We start from the raw sequence: 23807 nt of genomic DNA on the forward strand, positions 1-23807 counted from the left end.
AGCTGTCTGTTGTTTGGTGGAGGGTTGAGTGGAATGGTGGGGTGGGGAGACGTGAGTGTGAGTGTGTGTTTTTGTATTCCACATTGCACCTCCCCCATTCTCTTGTTCACAAACACACAAGCGCACACTTTCCCTCTCCCAGCTATTCAAACACGTGCATCCTTGCCTCTAAGTGGCTCTTCACTGTGTGTTATCTCTGCACCGGAGCGCCCCTCTCTGCTGGAGCGTCGTGTGTGTCGGTGTGCGTTGGACCTTGATGATAATCCTTGTCCTCAGCTGAGGACAAGAGTTAACCACGACTGTCATTCAGGCAAAAATCAGAGAGAGAGGGGGAAAGGCGTGTGGGAAAAGGCAGCAGGGGACCACATGAAAAAGTCAGAGAAAAGAAGAAGGAGAAACCAGAGAGGAGAGGGACACTTGTGATGAATGACACAGCTGCAGTGACCTCAGAGGCAGCGGGTCAAAGGTCCCGCTGAAGGTTAGCCAATCAGACGGCAGGAAACATTTGATCTGAGGGTCAGCAGGAGTCGTAAATATATGATGTGCTGTAACACATGTCTGCCCTCTCTTTCTAGTGTGCCCTGCTATGCGTGCATGCACGAGAATGTGCCCTCGCATGCTTTCGGCCCGTAATCTTTTTACATTGAGCTGACATTTTGCGCGACGTGTCGCCACAAACCGGTGCGTGTTCCATTTTCCAGCCGGCGCTTTGAGACCAAAAGGAGCCAGCCTGTAGCTCAGCAGTCGGTCTCAGATTGTTGGATCTGTCGCGGCTGAATGAACAGGGTGTCTCTGTGATTGCTGCAGGATTAGTGGACTCTCACTGGCATTTCTGTGATATACACAGGGAGTAATTATGAAAAATGTGAGGCTAGATCATAAACATAACGGTCTCACGCCGTAGACACCCGAGTTCTCATCTGATTGAAAGCAGCGTAATGATCAAATATCTAAATGCACCAGCCTAACTGAAGCTAAGAGAGAGGACTGTTGTAATTTATGGGAATTTCCAAGGTGCGGTATGATGAATGTGCGTGTGTGTGTGTGTGTGTGTGTTAGGAGACCACTGGTACAGAAGTCCAAATAGTTCTTTAGTGGTCACATACCAGAAATTCATTGGCGAGTAAGTGGTTAGCGTCACCACCCAGCCGATGTCCCCCCCAGCACTGGGCAGTACCATTTCATAATCAATCACCCCTAAGTAATCCCTAGAGGGCAAAACCATTTTGGCAAGGGGGAAGTCAACTGAAAAAAAAAAAAAAAAAAAAAAATGTGACTTCTCCCCCAGTAGTTTCCTTTTTTTCTTTTGTTTTTGGTGACCTGCCCATTCATTCATTTTGTAGGCGGTTGGCACAGATTGTGTTTGTTTAAAATCACTGCGGGAGTGTCTGCTCTCACACACAAAAAGGTGCAGACGGAGAGTGTAAAAATAGCCAGCAAGCAGCAAGGAGAGTTTGGGTAGAAACGCAGGTGAAAGCAGAACAGGTTGTGATTTTTATTGGTTTTAATTATCTGGTGGGCGTGCTCTGATCCTGGCTGTGCTGGAGTAAAATGCTGCGACATTGCTTCCTACTGCTAGCTCTTTGTTATTGTAATCAGCCCTTTTCCTCACACGCGCACAAGTGCAGTCGCGCATCCACACATTTAGACACAGGTGCCTGCACACACACACACGTACACACACACACATAACACAAAAGCCGGGTAAGGCACTTTGCCGCTCTCATTTCCAGACTCACTCATTTGAAGTGTAGATTAAAGCAACTTCCTGCACTGAGCTCCCTGGCTGCCTCAGCATCTCTCCTCCCACCGACTTTTCCATCTCTTTCCATCCCCCTTGTTTGCTTTGTTGCCGTTCCTGTTTCCTCCACAGGTGGATGCAATAATTAGGAATCAAAATCCAATTTTTCTATGTTCTAGAAATCTACCCCCCTCCCTCGCCTTCCCTACCTCCTCTCCGTCTCTTCTCATCACTCTCCCTTTCTCTCTGCGTGTAAAAATTTAGAGCTCTCTGGTCACTCGTTTTGTCCGCCTCATTAAGCCCCATGCGGTTCATGACTTCTACAGCTGAGAGAGAGAAAGAGAGAGAGAGACAGAGAGAGAGAATGACAAGAGAGAGAGAGTAGTATGTTTGTCAGGAGGCAGCGAGAGACAGAGAGAAATGGAGATTTGGTGATACACAGGAACAACAGAGGACTGAGCTTTTTTTTGAATAAGATAAGACAGGACTTCCTCACACGCCAAGCACTCTCTGAGTCTCCAAGGAGAGAGGTGAGTTAGATTTGTGTGCTCAGGAGTGCGTAAAGAATAGCGGGCGGGAAGATGATACACACATATAAACACACACACACGCACACACAAATGAGCACGGATGCGTGCAGTGTTTCAGTACCACTAAGATGCCAGGCGACACAAGAGGCAGCATAACAAGCATCATCAGCTCTCAGTTTGACATGGCTTTCAGGCTTTATTACTGATTGTGTGTGTGAGCGTATGTGTGTGTGTGTGTGTGTGCGTGTGCGGCTCCCTTTCTCTCTCTCTCACTCATTCACTCACTCACACTGTTTCTTTCTCCTCTCCCTCTCTGACTCGTGTGTGCACTTGTGTGCTCGTGCATGTGTATATGGATTTATGTATGAGTGTGTGTGCTTCTCTCTCCTTTCTTTCTCACTGTATTTGTGTGTGTGTGTGTGTGTGTGTGTGTTTGAGTGTGTGTGTCTGCATGGGTGTGAATTTGTTACACAGAGTTATCAGTGGTGTGCAGATACTCAGGCAGAGTGAGTGGTGGGGAAAATCCTCTTTGTAAAGTAGGTCATGGAGTTAGCCGCCTAGCATTGGCTTAAGCTTGCTTTAGCATGTCTGCTAATTATGCTGCCGCCCTCTGTGCTGAGTCACAGTCCCAGAAAATCCCCCACCACCCTGGGGAACAGACCGAACAACGAGACGGATGGATGGCAATGTACCCTCAAGTCTCCAGAAAGTCTGAAAATGTCAAATCATCAAAATTCTTAAGCCACAGAAATTACAATGTTTCAAGTTCTCCCCATGTCATCATGGGCCAGTTTTGATATTTCGCCGTTGCATCAAAAATTTCACGTGGATCCAAATATAAACGACATATACTCAAGGTAGAGTTGGAAAGTAAGGCAATTACCATGAACTATGTGTTTTCTCTCAAAGCTGACTGGCAGGCGCATCTTCTCTTGTTGTGTTACAATATTTGCACTTGGAGGGTCACAGCCGCAGCCAAGCTTGACCCACACGCACGTCCACACTTGTTTTCATCACTTCTGCTTGAATGCCAAATCCTTAAGCTATTCCCTTGTGTCCTTTTTCTCACACCGTCCATTTATTGTGGCAGGGGTCACATCAGCTGTGTTTGATCTGAAATGAACTGTTGTGGTGACAAATGCACAAATACTAACTCCGTGACGGTGAGAGTTCCTCTGCATTTGTCGCTCGGCCAAGGCCTTCACCTGTTCCTCCTCATTTAATTAAACACAATCAGCACAGGGAAAGTTTCCAGAAGCGCTCCTGGTCTATCCATGGCAGAGCCCTCCTCTCTTTGCACGGATGATTAACTTCAAATACACTCTCAATCAAACATGGCTGAAGTTTTCATACGTGAAATAACTACGCGTAAAACAGTTATATTAGTCTTTAAAGTGAATGAGTAGTCCGCACGGCGCTGATGGCTGTGTAATGGTCTGTGAGGGCAGGATGGAGCCCACTTTGAGGAACGCCCCCTTAAGCAGTGTGTGTCGATGTGCGTGTGTGTGTGTGTGTGTGCGAGCGACAATAGCTTGGGCCGCGTCTCCTATCTTATCGCTGCCAGCTTCACAGAGAGTCTTTGAAGTCTCTGTTTCTCCTCGTCTCTCTCACACTTTCTCATATTCCCTTCTTTTCTTCTTGCAATTTGCTTGCACTTTGGGCTTTTTCCTGTTGTCTGCATTTCATCGAACTGTCACTTTGCCCAGGCTCTCACAGACACACACAAACACACACACAATGTCAAGCATTTCACTCTCGTAGTGAAACTGTAATCTCCTTACATTGCTCCCTGCTTGTTTATTGGCCTCACATGGACGTCTTGACCGTTGACCTACATACCTGTCATTTCTTGCATGTGCTTGCACTTGCTCTCTTAACCCCTGGAAGAAACTGAGTTAGCCATTTCCACTATTAGAAGATCACATGCTCCGTCCCAGGCCCAGTTGCTGCCTGCCTGCCTGCCTCTGTGGGCTTAGACTTCTTCTTTTTCTCCATGACCAACCTGTTTGTGCCTCTCTTTTTTGTTACCCTTTCTCAGTTGGAAATCAGGAGAGAGAAGCAGCATCCATCATTATCTCCTAACCATATTCTTCAGCACTCTGTTTATCATGGCAGGGAATGGATCCCCACCTGCTTATAATGAGAAAATCACTGGTACAGAAAAGAGTCGAGAGATTTTTCTTGTGTGTGTGTGTGTGTGTGTGTCTGGTCAGACAGATGAAATAGAGAATCCAGTGCAGAGCCAGAGGAGAGGGACAGGCCCCCCTTTTGCGCCCTGTGGCTCTCTGCAGTCATCCTGCCTACCTATCAGTATTCACCAGACAACCCCTGCCTGTTTTTATCAGGATGGGCCTGATTTGTCCTTACAGTATTTTCCATAGCTGGATTGTGTCTGTTTTTTTGCCCCCCAGCTGCTCTTTTTTTTTTTTTTTTTTCCAAAAAAAAAAGCCAGATCAGCCCATTTTGGCCAGGATCCACTAATATCGTTTGGTGTGTTTTTTTTCCCCCCGTGAATCAATTTCAGTCTCAGTGTCTCCTGTCCTTTCCTGTCCTCTTGGTGTTTACAGGAGGCTTGTGGACATGCTGACTGCTTTCCCTTCTGCTCTCACACTCTTTTAGCGTAGTCTCTCTTTCTCTCCTGTCAGTCAAACCGACAGCCGTGGCAGTCCGTGTCCTCCCCGCTCCTCCTCCTCCCCTCCCTCCCTCTTGTCCCTGATGTCCCCTCAGAGTTGCAAGCCTCTCCTTCATCATAAACACATCCCTTGTACTTTGTTGCGAACATCTCCCTCTCTTTCCCCGCCCGATGTAGCACTTGTTGCCTCCTGTGCACGCTGCCTAGGGCCTGAACTCAGTGAGAAAATAAACAGAAGGGACCGAGTGTGCGGCTGGTGGCTGTGAAGGTCACCTCTGCTTCAGAGCGATAAAAAGGCAGAGGCTATTTTGACAGCTGGCCAGCTTTTACCTTTTCCTGCTCCCAGCTTTCCCCCTGGCTGTTTTTTTTGTTTTTGTTTTTTCAGAGGTGGAGTTTTTTAATTCGCAAAGTTGAAACACATAAAACAGCGCATCAAGCTTTCCTGTCTTTGGCATGCAGCCTATCATTTGGCATCTGTTCCCACTGTTGCTTTCATTTCCATTTTCATTCCTCATTTGGCTAGTATTTTTAGCTTTTTATCATTTTTATTCATATGTTTTTATTTTTTTTTATTTCCTACACTGTTTCGTTCTGTTATTGTGTGTCTTTTGATTTACGTCATGATTTTTGTGTTTAATCCTTTGTTTTCAGTTGATTTTATTGGTGGATTTGACCCATTCCCACTCTACCATGTCAATGAGAAACCTCAATCTCATCTCCTCTTAAAGCCCATGTACCTGTAAGTATGTCTGTGCCGTCACACAATCATATGCATATTGTACATTTCTCTGTGTGTTTTAATGGGACTATGATAGAGCAGGTGGTGGTGAATATTCATTTATCCCTTGCCTTTTGTGGTCATGGGCATTTTATCTTGTGCTTATTTGTTGCTTGTAGATTAAATGTGTTTGTTTCTTCTTCAAGGTTAAATTGCATGTTTTTAAAAAAAAAAAAAAAAAAAACTATTCACCAATCACTTCGCTGGGATCTGACAGAAAACATTACAGCACTGACTAGTGGAGAGAGGTGAAGAAGGTCACTGCTTCAATATCTGGAGTATGACTGAGTGTCTGTCATGGGAGTAAACAACACTTTTGAGCATGTTATATCCTGTTATACGGCTTTAGGGAATATGAAGGCCATTCATGACACTGTAGTGTGTGTGTGTGTGTGTGCCCCCGAGGTGCAAGCAGTTACTGGTAAAAACATCCGATGATGGAATACATACAGGATTCTGTTTAAAATTGGATCCATCAATTAAGTTGTGTGGGGAACTTAATAACAATAAGCCATGTAAGTCATTTAATAATACTCTGCCAAAATGAAATGAATACATTATTAGCTTCTTGACAGTTTAATCAGCTCTAGTCCCTAACGGGGAGATGGAGGGGGGGTTTCCTTTGCCTAAACTCCAGGTAGTTACTCCCTGGATGAATCCACCAGGGAAGTGTGTGTTTGTGTGTGTGTGTGTGTGTGTGTGTGTGTGCAGCTGCCCATCACCCATTAACCTGCTTGTATATTTTCTCTCCAGGTCTACGTAAATAGGAGCGCGTCCAAAACATGGAGGTGACACAGCAAATTCCCACAGAGACAAAATGGCTGTTCTGACACCGGGCCATGCCAGACATTCCTCCTCCTCTTGATGTCATCTCCTCAGTTCTTCAGATGTGTTATTTACTGGTGTGCTGCCTGGAAATGCCTGCACTTCTCAGTTAGGGTCCTTCGTCTCCTGGGGGAGGGTTGAAGGTTTTTTTTGGAGGGGGTTGGGGGTGTAGTGAGGGGGTTGTTGGGTTGTGTTACAGTGTAACAAAGCCTCATATTGTTTATTTTGGAAAAGTATAAATCATTTCATTTGTGCTGAGTTTCATGTCCCGGTCGCTCTGCGGCTTGCCCTAAATTGCTCTAATAGTCACAGAGAACATGTCTGTATAGAGCATGTACAGCACACAGATAAAAATACAGCATGTATGTAATCAGGGACTGCCCAGCTTTCCCAGTCTGTGGTACTGTGTCCTAGAGGACTCGGTGATTTAGACTGTTATTGCTGGTTTGGCTTAGATCTTGTCCGGAGGGCTGAATTACAGTGGAGCCTGTGGAATGAGCTATTGTGTGCCTCCTGTTTACTTTAGGCCAGGATCTGTGCGCATAAATACACAAAGCAGGAAGAAGCAGGGGAGCAGAGAGGTAGAGGGAGGGGATTGGAAGAAACAAAGGAACCAAACCTACAGGGCTAGCGGTCAAAAATAGAAAATGCATATAATGAAAAGGAGGGGGGGTAATTTCGGTCCGAGTTTGAAATGCAAACTAACTATCCAGAATGCATAAAGCGCATGAGCGAGGCAGAGAGAGTGTTCAGATACAGGCAACGGCATGTGAGTCTTACTTTGTATTTCTTTTTCTTTCTTTTTTTCTGGAGTCTTATTACTGTGACTATCTCACCAACAGCCAAGTCAGTATTTTTTTTTTCCCTATGATGTGTAAAGTGTTTGTGTTAGACGGTGTGCTGAAAGCAGACCTTTTGTTTTCACTCCTACTTCAAATGGAGGCTACAATTCCCCTCCTGTAACTACTGACAGGTCTCACTGCTGACAGGGACGATCATTACACACAGTCAAGCAAAGGTTAAACACCGTACTTTTCATTTCAAGAAAACAATAGGGACTTGAAATGGGTGTGATTTACCGTCCATATTGCACACAACAGTACCGGATTGGATCGTGTATGGTCCCAAGCGTAAAAGTCGCACAACCATGTGAAAACAGAAACAGAGCGTTGTCTTCTCTGTCAAATCAACAGTATAGATTCTTAATGGTGATAGTCTCAGTTGTGATAGTTTTATAGCATGTGTTTTACAGGGGTTTGTGTAGTAACCATGTGTATGACATACTAAGTAATAACAAAATAACATAATATTGTCTTCAACTGGCTGCATATGGGCTGGTTCTGCTGTAACTTAAACCTTCTCCTGAGGGGCATCTTACTTGGATCTTTTTTTATTCTATTCCAGCACCACACCATAATTTCATTTAATCAAAGTGCATACATGGGTAATATCTTCTATACTGAGCGATAACAATAAGACTGGTCCCCTGCTGAGGCTACTAGCACTTTTGTTACCTATGGTTTTGCCGTTGCTCCCAACCAGGACAGAGTCAGATCCCATGTTGCCTTATCGTTTGTGTGAATCACTACTGCCCTCTGGTGCTGAATGTGTTCACATACAAGAGAGGCTTACTGAGTTTCTGCTGGTCGGCTCTCGCATGAATGTCATTTTCCATGTTTTGTCTTGAGCTTTTCTGATTTTTTTTTTTTTTTTTTTTTGATAACAATAAACCTTAACATATGTATGTGTATGGGCATGGCTGGGTAACTGACATGTATGGGGATTCATTGTTGTGCCCTTTCTTACTGTATTTATCCATGTTACCGTCTTGTTCTTTGTCACTCAGATTAAAAAAAAAAACATGACTTTTGTAAGCATCTGAATTTGAACTCAAAAACATTTTCCGTATGTCATTTGAATGCAGTATTTCTTACTGAATGCAACCCTTGTAAACCTCTTGAGAAAAAAAAATCATCACTTTTTTGTTAATCTAAAGAGTCATGAGCAGAGATGGTGTATTTTGTTCACTCTGTTTTCAGTCTATTTTTGTCTTTGTCAGCACCTGAAATATTTCCTGCTTGAAGTTCAGATTCCCCTGTGGTATTAGATGTGTTTCACTGCCAGACATACTGTATATAATTCATAATGACTCTGAAATCACCCTAGATTTGTGACTATTTTCAGAACGTTGTTGATTCTCTGCCAGTAAACCATTTTGGACGGTCCTTTTTCTATTGGCAAAATGCAATAATTTACATGTCATTAATCTCATCATAATTTAAGGTTTACACACTTCTGGTGGGCTAACTGTAGCTAAGGTGATGTTTGAGTTGTACAATGCATAGGGCACCTCATATTGTAACATAATCAGTATTGGTAGTAAAAGCTACTAAAAATGTTCTGTAAAAATAGGTCTTCCTCTCTGTGCAATACAGCTTCTCCCCAAACCCCAGTGACTGGAATTAGTTTAAACCTGTTATGGTTGTGTATGTACTAGACTCCACTGAAAAAGGTTCCACCACTTTGTAGATAATTCTTTTTCTTTGTATAGAAAGTGGAAAAGATCTTTTTGTATTTCTCTCTTCTATTTTGTGTCCTCTGTAGCCCCAGCCCCATGTGACCCAATTGTGTAATCCTATTTGTCCAGAACTGTGCTTTGTGTTCATGTAAATAGGTGTTTGTTAATAAAAGAATGTGTTCTTTTAATGATTTCCTGTATCATATCTGTGTTTGTTTGTATATTTTAAAAATGCACATCTATTCTCTGAAATCTACTGTGCAGGCATTTTTCGATCACAAAAACATCAGTTATGACGAAGCAAAAATAAGCCACCTAAAAATATTTATTGTAGAAAATCTGGATTCTCTGACAAAATAAGCAATAGTTAAAATAATGCTTTTATTAGTTTAGAGGCTAATTGATATAGGAGGATAAAGGTAAGGCTTTCATGCAACACTTGTGTTACTGTGGGCTCACACAACACTGTTAGGACATGAAGGCACGAACGCTGCCCCTGATCACAGCTCTGCAGATGGGGCAGTGGCGCAGGCTGGCAGCACAGTCGCTGCACACCACCAGATGACCACAAGGGATGAAGACAATGGACACCAGCTTGTCCATACACACCTTACAGGTCCTCTCCTCCTGCAGCTGCCTCAGTAGCTCCTCTGGACTGGGGTCCCCTGCTATTAGAAAAAAATAAAAAAAATAAAAAGACAAAAAGACGCACACATAAACAAGTGCTAGCTGGTTCTTGCAGAATGTAATCACTGCAAGCCAAGGTAAATCAGTCATCACTGTTTTAATGACACAATTTATTGCAAAAAAAAAAGTTTAACAAACAGAAAAAGTGGCCCTCCCTCTGACCTTTCTCTCTGATGGGTGTTTGTGTCCTCATACTGCCAGCACTGGGGCCTTGCCTCACCTCTGGCTCTGATGGGCACACAAACATGAACATGAACAGCTATCCAAACGTATTATGATCCTGATATTTGTTGTAACACTGACAATGTTTGTTGTTTAAATTTCTATCTAATATTAATGCCGCCGAATTCAATGTCAGGGAGAGGTTGCCTGAAAAAACAATTTGAAGCGGTATTGTGGAAAATAGTAGGCTGTACCTCTGCTCTGTGGCCCCCTCTGTCTGTCCTCTTCCTCTGCCTGCAGTATGTCAGTGACCAGGTCAGATACTGAGGTGTAGTGCTGGCCGGTCAAAAGGTACTTGGTCTGGACCAGGCTCTCTACCAGGCTAGTGTCAAAGCCCATCTGCAGAACGGTCTGCACCACAGGAGAAAGCATGGCCGAGGAAGCCCCCAGACCTCCAACCACATCTGGGAGACAGGAGAGACAGAGAGAGGTCAGGAGAGCAGGGGAAGCAGTCTACTTACACTCAGAAAAGAGACAAAAACAACTAAATATTACTTGGATGCTAGACTTGACTTTCCACTGGGCCCAAAGTCACAAACTATAACCAATTTGTATTTGGGCAAGGAAATGGCATGGATTGGAAAATAAATGATAAATTGTGCATTTTCAAATTCACCTTAAATGTGAATGTATCAGCATATCAGATCATAGACATCTCACAACTGAAGCAATTAGTATCTGACTCATCCACTATACTGATTACATGACCTCTCATGACACCTTTCCTGTCCTGCAACCCGGAGCAACGGTCAAAAGGTTTCCATAGCACTCCATAATTATTGCAATTATAGAGCAAACATTAGCTCAGGCCACTAAAGAGCCAATTATTTCATGTAGTGCAGCACAGCATAGAGAAGAGCATGGACCTAATGTTCCTCTTAAAATAGGGTCTGTTTAGTCACTGATTTGGCACTCCCGAGTTGTTCCGGTGGAAGGCATTTTATTATATCCCCCAAATCCATGTTCCAACCAAAGTGTTGATCCCTACTTGATCAAAGAATAATTCTGTGAGCCTGGAGGTGATGGAAGTTAAATATGATTTGCGAACAAGCGGAAGTGCACATTTTGCACTGTTGGATATATAAAGAAAAGCAGGGATCGAGAGGTTTTAGAAAGGTTCTTGTTGCAATCCCATCAGACCCTGACATTTTTCACATCTGGATGACTTACCATTTCCTGAGGTGATCTCCCTGCCTGTGGGTGTCTGTGATCCACCCTAAAAAAGTAATCAAACACAGAACACAGAAAGAGTAGGATAAATCAAGCATAGCAATGACAAACTGATGTATTTTGACACCCAGCAGAATATGAGAACAGATCCTTGATTGGACAGAGAGAAGGGATGCAGGTTCTCACCACAGTCTCACCCAGGTGGAAATGAGAATCCTGAATGTTATTGATATAGTCCTGTCCTCTCGTCTGGATCAGAAACTCACATCTGAAAAACACAGAGTTTTTTGTCCAGGGTGCCACAGTTCTCATTTACGACATGCAAAAATGCAAAAAAGTCAAAGTGCAGTCAATTGCTTTCTTTATATGAGCCTGTAGGAAAGCCTTTACCGTGGAAACCACTTGGCATGCTCCTGCCAGGGGTCGTCCCCCGGCTCCCAGTTCCGCAGCCCTCCATCACAGTAGAAACATTTGACATTGTCACCGTGGCCTGATAGGACATTAAAATGAGAAGGGCACTAATGACAGTATTCATTGATTTAACCTTTACAGCTGCACAGAGACAATGTCTTCCATTTATAGGCAAACAAGCAATCGCCTCTAAACTAAGCTCACATAAGCAATACAGCATTTTTCTCATCAGATCCTGTTTTTCTTAGTTGTTTTGGTAAATAATCTGATCATAACTGGGCCACGGTTAGTGACATTAGATACTGCATAAGGCTGTGGCACCTGCTCCTTTAGGTGTATTCAGCCCTAGCTCTGTCCAGGTTGTTCTGTCCACAACCTCATGAGTCAGCAGAACAATTGTACCATTACCCCTCTCACAAAGAGGGGTCTCTAGCAGGGACCAAAGCTCAATTCTGAACATTTCACTGCTAATGCTGCTCATAAAATAATAAACACTGAAGAAAGTAAATGATCAGAAGACAAGATTTTCAACAAGGCCTTGGTGAGCCAGTGTGCACCTGTGTAGAAAAATCCTGCTCTGGCAAGAACATCAGGCTGCACTGAAGCACCGGTGGGCCAGTTGTGGAAAGTGGTGAGCCGGGAGTCCTCCTCCTCCATCTCCGGGTAGATTGCCTGTCCGGCCGCCCCTTGGTCATCCACAGTCATCCTCTGGAGCTGGCTCAGCAGCTGACCGTCCACAGAGTCCGAGGATCCCAGGAGCGGAATATTCCCCACGGCTCTCCCCAGTATGAAACTACAAGTCGGGAAATGCCTCTTGTGCTCGGCGGTCGGGCTATCCCCATGTACCCAGTATGTTAAAATCCCACCACAGCAGAAACACTGGACTTTATCCCCGGGGCCCAGAAAGAAGAAGCCTGCCTTGGCCAGGTCTCCAGAGGTGACTGGCGCGTCTGCAGGCCAGTTTTGAAAAGTTCGGAGTCTCTCTCTCTCCCGTCGCATCTGAGGCTCCTCAAGGATGTGCAGCATAGTGCGCCTGTCATCCATCATTCTGGGGCATACGGATTGGTCCTCTTCCTCTTGTCCTGTGCCAGTCATATCTTTTGCGCTCCATAGTGGAGTGCGCACTGAGGGTGAGCGCAGGGCACCCGCTGAAATACTATAATCCGCCGGGGTGGCCTGCGCAGTGGTCTACATGAAGCTGCTTTCCAGAAAAGTCACTGGGTGCTAGAATGCAGTCTCATTGATCCCTGGGATGAAAGACAGCCTGCACAAACCATTCTGCTCCGCCCCTTGCAAATAAAAACTATATAGTAGGCCTAATCCCGACGACCTAATCCCTTAAGATATGTTAGGTTACGGTAGGCCTATAAAGCTACAACATAATGGATATTTAAGTTATATTATATGATAGCATATACGATAGTTGGGTTTCATAATACCATAAAGCACCCTATTGACCACAGCATTTAGCATATAAGTCTTCACAGGAAAATTATAGGATTATTGTGCTGTTGTTACAGCCATCCCAAAATGCCTATATAATTACAATATAGTGTAATATCCTGCTTGTTAGATGAGAAAAATTAACCCATTCCCTTTCCTATAGGCCTAAGGGACTGCTCCATTGTTAAGATGAGTGATGATGAGGAGACTGGATGAACTGAATGATTAAAAAACAATAACAATAATGAGCTCGTGCATTTACAGGAAATTGACGAACAATTCAAGATGTAAGAATCCGAGGTGCCCTAGCCTACAGACAAAAGTTAAAAAATTTTATGACATTAAAATTTTTGCCTAGAAATACAGATTGTTTTTCTTGTGATTATATGTTGATCAGACAAGTAAAAGTTGTAGAGAGGCAAAGAAGCCGGGAAATGATCCACCCTCTTATGTGCCACAGTTTGAACAACTTGTCCTGAGAATAACACCCTAGGTTGTAATTTGTGAGGATTTGACCTTTGACAGAGTTTTCTCACAGCGACGCCCTGGTGGTCAGAGATAGAAACTACAACTAGCCTGAACCTACTTAGTGCAGCAAAGAGACCCACATTTTTACTAATCTGAGCAGTTAAAATCATGATCACACTTAAATAACTATGACAATAATCTGTGTAAATCTCAGTTTATTAAAATTGTATCCACATGGCACTGAGAAAACCTTATTGTGATGGAGTGAATGCTCTTCTGGCCTCTGTGGGGATACCTGTCATTAAAGTTTGGGGTTCCCGGTCCTAAATCTACTGTACCCCATTTGAGTTTTTGGGACGTGTTTGAACTTCCACACATATTATATGTTACACTTGGGAATGACATAGGCAATGTGAATTTGAACATATGCGTAGCTTGTTGAACATTATGGAAATATAGGCGTCACAGGATTTCTGTCTCTCGCTTCTGCTATAACCTAGAGCGCCAGATTATTTATGCAGGTCTATTGGTTATTTTGACCTTACTGTACTTGATGTAATTAAAAAAAAAAAAAAAAAAAAAAAAAAAAAAAAAAATCTCTGGTGATATCACAGTACTTAATATTGATATAGGCCAACATTCCTAAAGGGGGCATTTAGACTTATATGTTTTATATGTTATAGGTTTGTACGGGCCATTTGCTTCCAAAATGCATGACATTATTGTACTTCTGTTCTGTCAGGGTCTACATTTACTCTGGCAGAGATTTACTGATATTAACATCTGGTAGATTGCAGGATAAAGTAGTAGTGTCTGAAGTTCCTGGGGTCAATTAAGACCACACAACAAAAAGAAAAAAAAAAAAGAAAAACACTGTCGCACCTATACCAATGTAAAGACACAGCGTTCCCTTTAAAATCGGGATGTCGACATCTACGAGCTGTGTGTATTAATCATTTTCCATGTTTTTCTAATTTGGGATGTCAGCATCTATGATTTGCGTCCGTTCATAATTTTCTTATTAGTGTATTAAATGTCCAATCTCGTGCGCTCCTCACATCAGGACAGCTACAGGATACTTGAAACTTTTGCCAGCTCGCGGTGATCGACGTAAAGCAGCGACTCAAAGCCCGGATGGAGCGGCCATTGGGGAAGTGTACAGGGCTTCTCGGTAACGTAACTGAGGAGGGATCTCTCTGGAATAAAAAGACAAAGTAAAAAGCGACCGAGGACAGAAATATACAAGACTCGCAAGTTCAGTTTGGCCGTCACAAAACGTTGATTTGAAAGTATACCGGGACTTGATTGCTTTCGGACAGAGAATCCGAGGCGACAGACTTGAACTGTGGAAGTTGGGATACGTGCACAACGGAAAATACACAGCTGAGCTAGCGCAAGCTACCACTAGCCACAAGCTAAGCGGCATAACTAGCCAGATAGCTAACTATAACTGAGCAGTGAACTTGCTCTCAGAACACGGGGCTTGAAATCCAGTCACAAGCTCAGGCTCTGTGGGAATCCAGGGACTTGCTTAATGAATTATGTCTGCCACAAGCATTGACCCTCAGGTAGGAAGGACGATGCACCTCGCCTGTATAGAGCTTGCAAGCTAGCTAATCTGCTAACGATTTATGGGGCCATGGCTATTCCTTGGGAGTGTCAGCTAGCCATTAATGTTGGCCGGTGTATGTAGCTAGCAAGTTAGCCGCATTCCGTGGAACGGCTATGTAGCACTGGACATTAATGAAAAAGGTATTTGGACGTGTGCATGTACACAGCTGTGAAAATTATCCATGCCTGAAGGCATAAGCCTGTGTCACCAGCGTGGAAAAACTCATCCAACATCGGTTTGGACACTTTATTTCCACAGCTAACGCTAAATCATTTATTTAGGCTCAGGCTAATATCTGAAATACAACTGTCCATGGAACATTTTCACTAATAACTGCATGGTGTTGAGGCTCTCCCAGTGTTTGCAGCGTGTGATGGCAAACTGTAAGCTATATTATTTGCTTTAGGAAAGCCATTTCACGGGGTAGATAGCGAGGAAGTTTGTATATTAACGTTAGCCAGTTGAGTGATTGAAGTTACACACCAAAGTGTATAACACGCTAAAAGCGTTGATATTTTTTGTTACCATATATCTCCAAGTTTTTTACACTCCCATACTATAGAGTAAGTCAGTATTTTGCATTGTCTGTGTCCAGGAAGTAGTCTTGTGGTCTGATGGTTAGCTACAGACACAACCTATGCACTGAATGTTAAACTCACTGAAAAAGATCATGACGTCTCCTTTTTTTCTTTGCATGATTCAACATGGATGCAGAGATCAAAGGGACAAGCATCTAAAGGTGAGTTGTAGCATATCACAAGAGACTGAATAGATAACAACAGTTGGTGTGTTTCAGAAAAGGATTTGCTATTTAGTTTGGGCTTATCTTTTCAGTCAGATCTTTGTTACTTACACTAGTTGCTCAAATAAGATGGGAGTATAAGATGTATAGATGGCTAGTATCCACTGATACTTCAGAAGGCCTGGGAATCCACTACTACCAGGCTACACCACATGTTGAGAAATGGCTAGAGTGTGTTTTATGGGCTTTGACAAAGCTTGACTTACAAGACTAGGTGGGTGAATAATATACATTAACTATAGGCTATGGCTGGCAGGTTAATCTCCCCTACATGCCACTTTGGGTGGTAACTAGCCATACCCGAGGCTTATTTCTCCTTCCAAAGTCATTTTTACTGGTTACATAGTGAATATGTAGTCCTAGCTCGGCCAGCTGAACATGGAGCAAACAGTGTCATGGTTTGATGCCCACTGGGCCCATCATTGCTAACAGGGTAGACACGTGGACTGTGTGCTTTGGATAGAAGCAGATGAAATGTCATATGTCTATCAAATGTCATATGAAAGGGGCTGATGAATTTTAAAATCCACTTGCCCCTGTGGCCAAAATGTCATGTTTATAGATTATATCCATGACATGAAGCTGTCCATGGTGCTCATCTCTGACATGTTCTTACCATCGAACTGGCTCAGTCTCTGTCGCTTGGTGAAATATGATCTGGTCGTCTGAGGAACCTCACCAGCAGTGCACCCTGTACATGAGTTTATTGCTGTGCCAGCCCTGTTGTGAGAGTTGTATGATTGATGAATGACTTGGATGTAAAACATCCATTTGAATTTTGTGGTTACCACTCTTTCTGCATCCCCATCACCTGCCCCAGTTGTATGATTTACTGGTATTTCATTGATGATGTTCCTTGCTGACGTCAGTTGATGATGATAACAGTGTTGTCATTACTTGTCGTTTAATCGTTTCATTTTTTATGATGTTGGAGATGACACTCGTTTGCCATAGCTGTCAGCAGTGGCAGAATGGCAAACAGATTTTGACTCACCCTTAACCTGTAGTCATGGCTGTTGGCAGCAGGCCATACTCTGACTCACTTCCAGGTTAGGCCTGTCTCAAGGGCCAGGGTGCTGCCTGGGCTGTTGGGGCTGTTTTTTGAGAGGTAGACATGCACTTACACTCTGGGACATATATGATGATTGAGTACCAGTATTGTCAGCTGATTACCGCCTTTGACAGGTGTATTTCTGTAGCTGTTTCAAATAAAATGGTCCCAGATAGAAATGGAGTGCTAGCATAAATTCATATGGTTAGCATAAATAGTTGCTTTGCTATGTGATCTTATCCTCTGAATGTCACTCTGTTGTTTACTTAATTGTTCAGTTTCAAGTGTTATTGGAGCTAACCAAATAAATTATGAATGCTTACAAAATAGGGGTAAGTCTCAGACTATTTTACTGTCATTTCTAAGACTGACTGGACCATCCTAATCATCATGGCGCGTGGGGGGCGGGGGGTCCTTTGACCATTCAAATAAACGGCTTACTCACTAGGAACACTCCCTGTTGTGTTTGCTTCACACTTGATAAATTGCTTTGCAAATTCATTTGGAGGAATAAGCTTTATATAAAATAGCAATGTGTCAAAATGTAATGATTTCTCTTGAGAATATATTGGTAATATGACTGTAAATTTAGCTTCTGCACAATGAAGCAGTAAACAGTTGATTGTGACTGTAATTACAGAGATCTGTTCTGAACCAAGGGTAAAGTGTTTTTGAATGACTGAATAGTGCAGTGTGTGATCCTTTGTCTTCATGTTCGTGCCCATCTTTGCACTGTTGTGTAGTGTGAACAGCCTCCTAACAGGACTGCAAGCCGACCAGTTGTTTGCTGATCTGCCCTTGGTGCGCAAAATTTGAATAGTCTTGCAGTATGACCAAGGCTTTGGATTGCAAACATCGCCTGATGATAGCTGAAACAACTGTTGCTATCTGAACCTTTAATAAATCAGTCTGTGCACATAGTTCACAAATCTCTATTTACGTATATTTATGGGATTCTGTTTTGTTGCAGTGCAAAATGGTTCACTGCATCAGAAGGAGACTGTCCACGACAATGACTTTGAGCCATACCTCAGTGGTCAGTCAACTCAGGTAAAGCTCAAGAACTCTTTCTTAAGAAGTAATACCATTTCTGATCAAGAATATTGTTGACATATAATAAACAAATAGCAATATACTGTTGTTAACAGTACATTTATTTAATCTAATTTCACCAGGCAGGTGAATTTGTGAAAGCTTATTTTTAAAACCTGAAAATAATATCAAATGAATATATGCTTGCAGTATGGTTTACTGTTGTCTAGAAATGTTTAATTTAATGGTTTTATATCAAACTCTAAGCCATTTGCTAATTTTGTGGTTTTGCTGACTCCCATGCATCCAGAACAACAGCTACCAGTCCATCACTGACCCCTACCTGTCCAGCTACTACGCCCCCTCCATTGGATTTCCCTACCCCCTCAGCGAGGCCCCCTGGTCCACCGGTGGAGACCCTCCCATTCCATACCTCACTCCCTATGGACCGTTGAGTAATGGAGACCATCACTTCATGCCAGACACAGTGTTTGGCCAGCCGGGGGGCCTCGGCAGCAGCATCTACCCTCACAGGTTTAACTTTTTCCCTGAAAATCCTGCCTTCTCTGCCTGGGGCACCAGTGGCTCCCAGGGCCAGCAGACTCAAAGTTCAGCCTATGGTGGCAGCTACAGCTATCCTCCCAGCTCTTTGGGGGGCACCCTGGTGCCTGATGGTCAGACGGGCTTTCACAGTGACACCCTTAACAAGGCGCCTGGTATGAACAGCCTGGAGCAGGGTATGGTCGGCTTGAAGATTGGAGGGGATGTCACTGGTCAGGGGTCAGGGGTCAAAGCTGTTGGTTCTGTGATTGGTGGACCTGCAGTGGCAGCCACAGGAAATGGGGCCACGCCTATTGGCATGCCTCCACCCAAACCCACTTCCTGGGCGGCCATTGCCAGTAAGCCAGCCAAGCCCCAACAGCTGAAGGCCAAGGTGAAGCCAGGCATGCCAACCCCGGGGGGAGCTCTGCCCCCACCACCGATCAAACACAACATAAACATTGGCACCTGGGACAAGGGGCCGGTGACTAAAGTGGCCACAGCTCAACTGCAGCAACAGCAGCAGCAGCCCCTTGGCCTGCCCCATGCCATGCCACCTCAGCCTCCCATGCAGCAAGGACCCATGCAGCCTCCCCCTCCCCAGTCTTTGGTGCAGCCACAGATGCAGCCTATGGCCTTACAGCCCCAGCCCCCCCATCACCAACACCACCAGCCACCACCGCAGCCCTATCAGAACCACACTCAGCCCCCACCACCCCAGACCCGCTGGGTCGCCCCACGCAATCGTAACCTAGGTTATGGGCAGGGTGGCCCTGGCCTTGAGGGTAGTGGTGTGATGGAATGGTTGGTAGTGGGAACAATGGCCCCCCAACTTCATCCAGCCTGGGACCTGGTGGAGAATCCCACCCAGTGCTGGAAAAGCTGCGCGCCGCCCATAGCTACAACCCCAAGGAGTTTGAATGGAATCTGAAGAATGGCCGTGTTTTCATCATTAAGAGCTACTCTGAGGATGATATCCATCGCTCCATCAAGTACTCCATCTGGTGCAGCACAGAACATGGCAACAAGCGGCTGGACTCAGCCTTCCGGGCCATGAACGGTAAAGGTCCTGTATACCTGCTGTTCAGTGTCAATGGCAGTGGTCATTTCTGCGGCGTGGCAGAGATGCGCTCACCAGTGGACTACGGCACCAGTGCTGGTGTATGGGCGCAAGACAAGTGGAAGGGCAAGTTTGATGTGGACTGGTTGTTTGTTAAGGACGTGCCTAATAGCCAACTGCGCCACATCCGCCTGGAGAACAATGACAACAAGCCAGTGACCAACTCCCGCGACACCCAGGAGGTTCCTCTGGAAAAGGCCAAGCAGGTGCTCAAGATCATCGCCACCTACAAACACACCACCTCCATCTTTGATGACTTTTCCCACTACGAGAAGAGACAGGAAGAAGAGGAGGAGGTGCGTAAGGTGAGTACACGCCTTTGACCTCTTTCCATATATTTTCCAATCTCACCACAATGTGGGTGGCATTTTTGAGGAGAATGCAACAGAGGTGCATCCATGTAGCATGTGTAGTTGTCTTTCTTTTCTTGTGATCATGTGATTGTGCTGTGGTTTTGCTAGACTAACTCCTGTTATCTCCATCTTTCCCCATATCTACTCGTCTTGACAGACCTTTGAACCTGCTCCAATACAGAACCGCTCTCGGTTGGATCAGGTAAAGAACCTTCTTTTCACATTTTCTTGTCAGTGTTCTTGAATATCACATTAGGATTATGCTTTAGTTGACATCAGTTAATTGCTGTTGATTGTTTGCATTCCTGACACAGTATAGATGCAAGGAAATTCAGATTTCATCTTTTTATCACTGCCAAATAACATAGACCTCTATTCAGTAGGATGACATGTAATTTTACCATGCTGTTATGTGTTGTTTGAATGTCTAATGTCAATTTTCTGTTTCCTCCCCAACAGGAGCGCCAGAACAGGAATAAACAATAGAAGACATTTATCCTTGGCTTGATCAACAGTTACACTAGGACTTGTGATTTAAGAGACAGAAGAATATGAAAATACAACCAAGCCCTTCTTTTGTTTTCTATTTAATCCTGGTGAATCTCTGCCATCGTTGAGACTTGTGCTTTTTTGCCCCATGTACCACCCACCTCTTGTGCAGGGATAACAAGCTGATTTAATGTATTACCCTAGCCACCACCACACTTTAGTTAAGATTTTTTTTCTTCCCGTTCTTACCATCTCGTACTCTTCTCTCGTCAGACTGGGTTTCTCTCTCCTGCCCCTGCCCCCTCCTCTTTCCAATTGAATCAGGGTTTGACTGCACCATGGAGAAAAAAATCTGCCACTTTATATTCCAGTACAATCAGGAACTGATGTGTCCTGCCCCTATTTGTCCATTTGGGGGCAACATTGCCATACTTCAGAGGTTTAACTGTGCCAACAGTGTTGGAGGATCCCAAAGGCAATGTCAGACTTGGAACTGTGCGATAATAAAACTTCAATGGTTTATCTATTTTTCATTCAGATCAACAAAATCTCTATTTTTTGGCTTACTACTGACAATTTTCATTTCAGAAACCTGTTTTCTGGAGCCTTAATGTTTTGTTTTCTAGTTATTGGTGACTTCTCAAAAGAACCGCTCTAACAGTGACAGTGCTGGAGAAATCAGGGATAGTGTGAAGTCACACGGGACTTGAGACATTTCAGAGGAGGAATTGCAAAGGCCTCTGGGAAGGAAATAACTGATGTGTCCTCCACAACCAGAACTCACCATTTAAATCAAAAATTGTACTATTGACATCCTTCACACCCCTCTGCTTTGGTTTCTTTTCGATGTTTGTCTTGAAGGGGTTTTTTGTATGTTTCATCAGGAGATTCTGTTTGTGTACGCAATCCAGTCTGAGAGAATTGTCGCATCCACCATTTTAAATTGTTTTATAATCAGACTTATGTAATAATGTTACTGCTACGTTTGAGTGAATTGTTGCTTTTGCGTTCTTGTTCCAAAAAACGGGGGGAGGGTTCACGTTTTTGTCCATTCACCATCATTCTGTCTTAATCCTTTGTTTTGTTTTGTTTTTTTTCCCCTCAAATTTGGTTTTGCTAAGTCTATCATGTTGTTTGTAATGCTAAGCTTTAACGTAGGAGCCTATAGTCATGGAGAAAGCCTAAAAATGTATAACCTAAAATTAATGTAACTGATTTACTATCAAGAGTAAGAAAAAAAACAAGAATGAAATGTGGTTTCTGTGTGTTTTTTGGTTGTTGTTGCGAAAAAAATAGATTGTTTGTCCTAGATTGAAACCATTGATTATGATACAGTAATTTCAGATATGTTATGGAATGGAAAGTGGCTGGGGATTGGAGATTAAAAAACACAAAGTCACTAAATGAAGTGTGAGCCAATGCAAGGAAACCTGCAATATCGTTAGTCCGTTGGACATGTTAAAATATTATACATCCTGCAGCTTCATTATGAGGTGAGAGTGGCAATGTTACAGTTTACGGTCCTTTAAATGGCAGTGTCCCCTTGTTCTCGTGTCACTGATTTCAGAACATGCAAAGCCAGAATGGAGATTGATTGTAGCACATTCAAGACCAGCAGGTCGTCTCTCCTCAATTAGTTGAAACTGTCACTTTGATGTTTTGTGGAATGCAAGATAACAGTGATGCAGATATGAATATTGCAAATAGGCATGGTTGTCTTCTACATGCCGGGGGATCATTCCTAGATTTTAAGTTTGTGTGTCTGTGTGAGAAAGTTCAAATCCTGACATATAGCTTCATGGTACCCAAATCAATTCAAATCCCAAGTCACAATTTTTTGAAATATTTGAATTGATGGAGATGTAACAGTGAGTGACAGTTAAAACATGTTCAGGTAATGTGGTCTCATTCACATAATTAGTAGTCTTATCTTTTCAGATTATATGTTTATGGTTTATAATCTACCTTGAGTCTGTCAGATCTAGCCGTATACCCCCTATAATTTTGAGATGGCAGAAGTACTGCACTTTGCTGAGGTCAGTCCAGTGTGAATGTGTTAAACGACCTTTTTTTCCTGGATATTTGAAGCATATCTGCTTTGTATTTTACCTGGCCAGTGTATCCCTTGTAATTGGAGAGCTGACCATAAACCTCTAAAACAGGATCCTGCCCTGTCCGTCTCCTCCCCTTTACCTGCGCTAATTGAGAGCATGGTTGGTCCAAGCAATATGGTGAATGCCCTACGGATATTTTCCTTCACCAATGCCGCTCTTTGCAACTAGTGCAGATTAAGGGGGAGGCAAGAAGCTAAAGATGCCACCGAAGACTGAGTCGCAGCCACAGTGGTCTTTGCCTCAGGAAGCATGAACTGGTTGTGATTATAGTACAGGGCTTAACATGCACGTTAATGATAACTGTCTGAAGATGTTTGCTGCAATAGAAAGACATGTCAGGTTAGCCAAGAAAGTATATGTATCAACACTACAAAAGGAGTAATGACATAAAATATTAAAGATAAATAAAAAATTGATTATCTTATAGACCACAATTGTAGTGGCATAACAAACCTGTAATGGTTCAAAAGATCTATCTTGGTTTATCTTTATAGAAGAAATCAAGCCTTAATAAACTGTCCATTCAGCAATTACTTTGTCTTGATCTCTTGAATTCCCTTTTGTAAGTCTACAACCAACAGCCGTGACCTTATCTAAAGGATAAGCCTGCCCCTATGCATTAATATCAGTGAAAGTTTTGGCTGCACTTGTTTCCTTTTGCCCTTTAGTTTCCAGCATACAGCCCCTACAGCTACCATTGGCCATCTAAAGCTCTATGAAAACACTTGTTACCAAAGAAGCTGTATTTGTTGTCCTGTGCTAAACTGGCCTAAACAAGAACAGACTGCACAGGTACTGTAAGATGCAATGGGCTTGGATATCTCTGTGGTATTTTAAAAATGCATTTTATCTGAAAACATAAGAGTCACCACATAAAAGTACACAGTTTTCGACTTTTCTGGTTGCCAGCTTTCATTTAAAAATTACTGGAGATTGTGGATCGAGAGCAGCATTACACGTTGGGCAAAAGAGGCTACTTCCACACTTCACAGTCTCCAGTGTGAGATGCCCTTGCACACACACTTTTACATCCTAAATATGTAACATAGTTTTTGTAGTCAAAATGGGTTTATAATGTAAGGTTGTTGCCCACAGCTGTCAAAAGATTCCTGTCCTTGTAACTTGATGGGAGCTCTCCGTGGTGCTGATTTTCCCATTTGAAGGCACTGCTGATGGGACGTTCCAGTCACACAATGAAGCAAATTCGAGAGTCCAGGGACACTATCTGTGGATGATCGTTTATGAAATGAGGATTATGTCATGTTATCA

General features: G+C 43.4%; 3 protein-coding genes across 3 annotated transcripts in view; 2 read left to right on the forward strand and 1 right to left on the reverse strand.

Moving 5' to 3' along the window:
• The window catches only part of nkain4 (sodium/potassium transporting ATPase interacting 4), a 41093-nt gene extending 31877 nt beyond the window's left edge, over nt 1–9216 (forward strand). Inside the window, exons 6-7 of the mRNA XM_030056541.1 lie at nt 5555–5642; nt 6435–9216. Of these exons, the coding sequence (XP_029912401.1) occupies nt 5555–5642; nt 6435–6444 (98 nt within the window). The 3' untranslated portion in view covers nt 6445–9216. The remainder of the gene's footprint in view (nt 1–5554; nt 5643–6434) is intronic.
• Nucleotides 9217–9492: 276 nt separating this feature from the next.
• Nucleotides 9493–12609, reverse strand: birc7 (baculoviral IAP repeat containing 7). Its single transcript, XM_030056540.1, has 7 exons — nt 12072–12609; nt 11494–11593; nt 11290–11371; nt 11104–11149; nt 10128–10337; nt 9874–9939; nt 9493–9692 (listed from the first exon to the last, which is right to left on the reverse strand). The coding sequence occupies exons 1-7, from the start codon at nt 12607–12609 to the stop codon at nt 9493–9495; spliced, it is 1242 nt and encodes a 413-aa protein (XP_029912400.1).
• A 1890-nt stretch (nt 12610–14499) lies between these two features.
• LOC115362573 (YTH domain-containing family protein 1-like) lies at nt 14500–23071 on the forward strand. Its single transcript, XM_030056539.1, is given in 7 exon segments — nt 14500–14993; nt 15752–15776; nt 17861–17940; nt 18233–19261; nt 19264–19887; nt 20093–20137; nt 20395–23071. Coding segments are annotated over 7 exon segments (1857 nt in total). The 5' UTR covers nt 14500–14966; the 3' UTR covers nt 20422–23071.
• Nucleotides 23072–23807: the final 736 nt, after the last annotated feature.

Source organism: Myripristis murdjan, chromosome 7, assembly GCF_902150065.1.
Source record: "Myripristis murdjan chromosome 7, fMyrMur1.1, whole genome shotgun sequence".
NCBI classification, from domain to species: domain Eukaryota; kingdom Metazoa; phylum Chordata; class Actinopteri; order Holocentriformes; family Holocentridae; genus Myripristis; species Myripristis murdjan.

What these genes read in the sequence shown, in the direction of transcription:
- birc7 (XM_030056540.1), bottom strand. Translation starts at nt 12,609, where the DNA reads ATGACTGGCACAGGACAAGAGGAAGAGGACCAATCCGTATGCCCCAGA. An exon ending in CATGCCAAGTGGTTTCCACG is followed by an intron (nt 11,372 to 11,493) that starts GTAAAGGCTTTC and finishes TGTGTTTTTCAG; the next exon opens with ATGTGAGTTTCTGATCCAGA. An exon ending in AACACCCATCAGAGAGAAAG is followed by an intron (nt 9,693 to 9,873) that starts GTCAGAGGGAGG and finishes TTTTTCTAATAG; the next exon opens with CAGGGGACCCCAGTCCAGAG.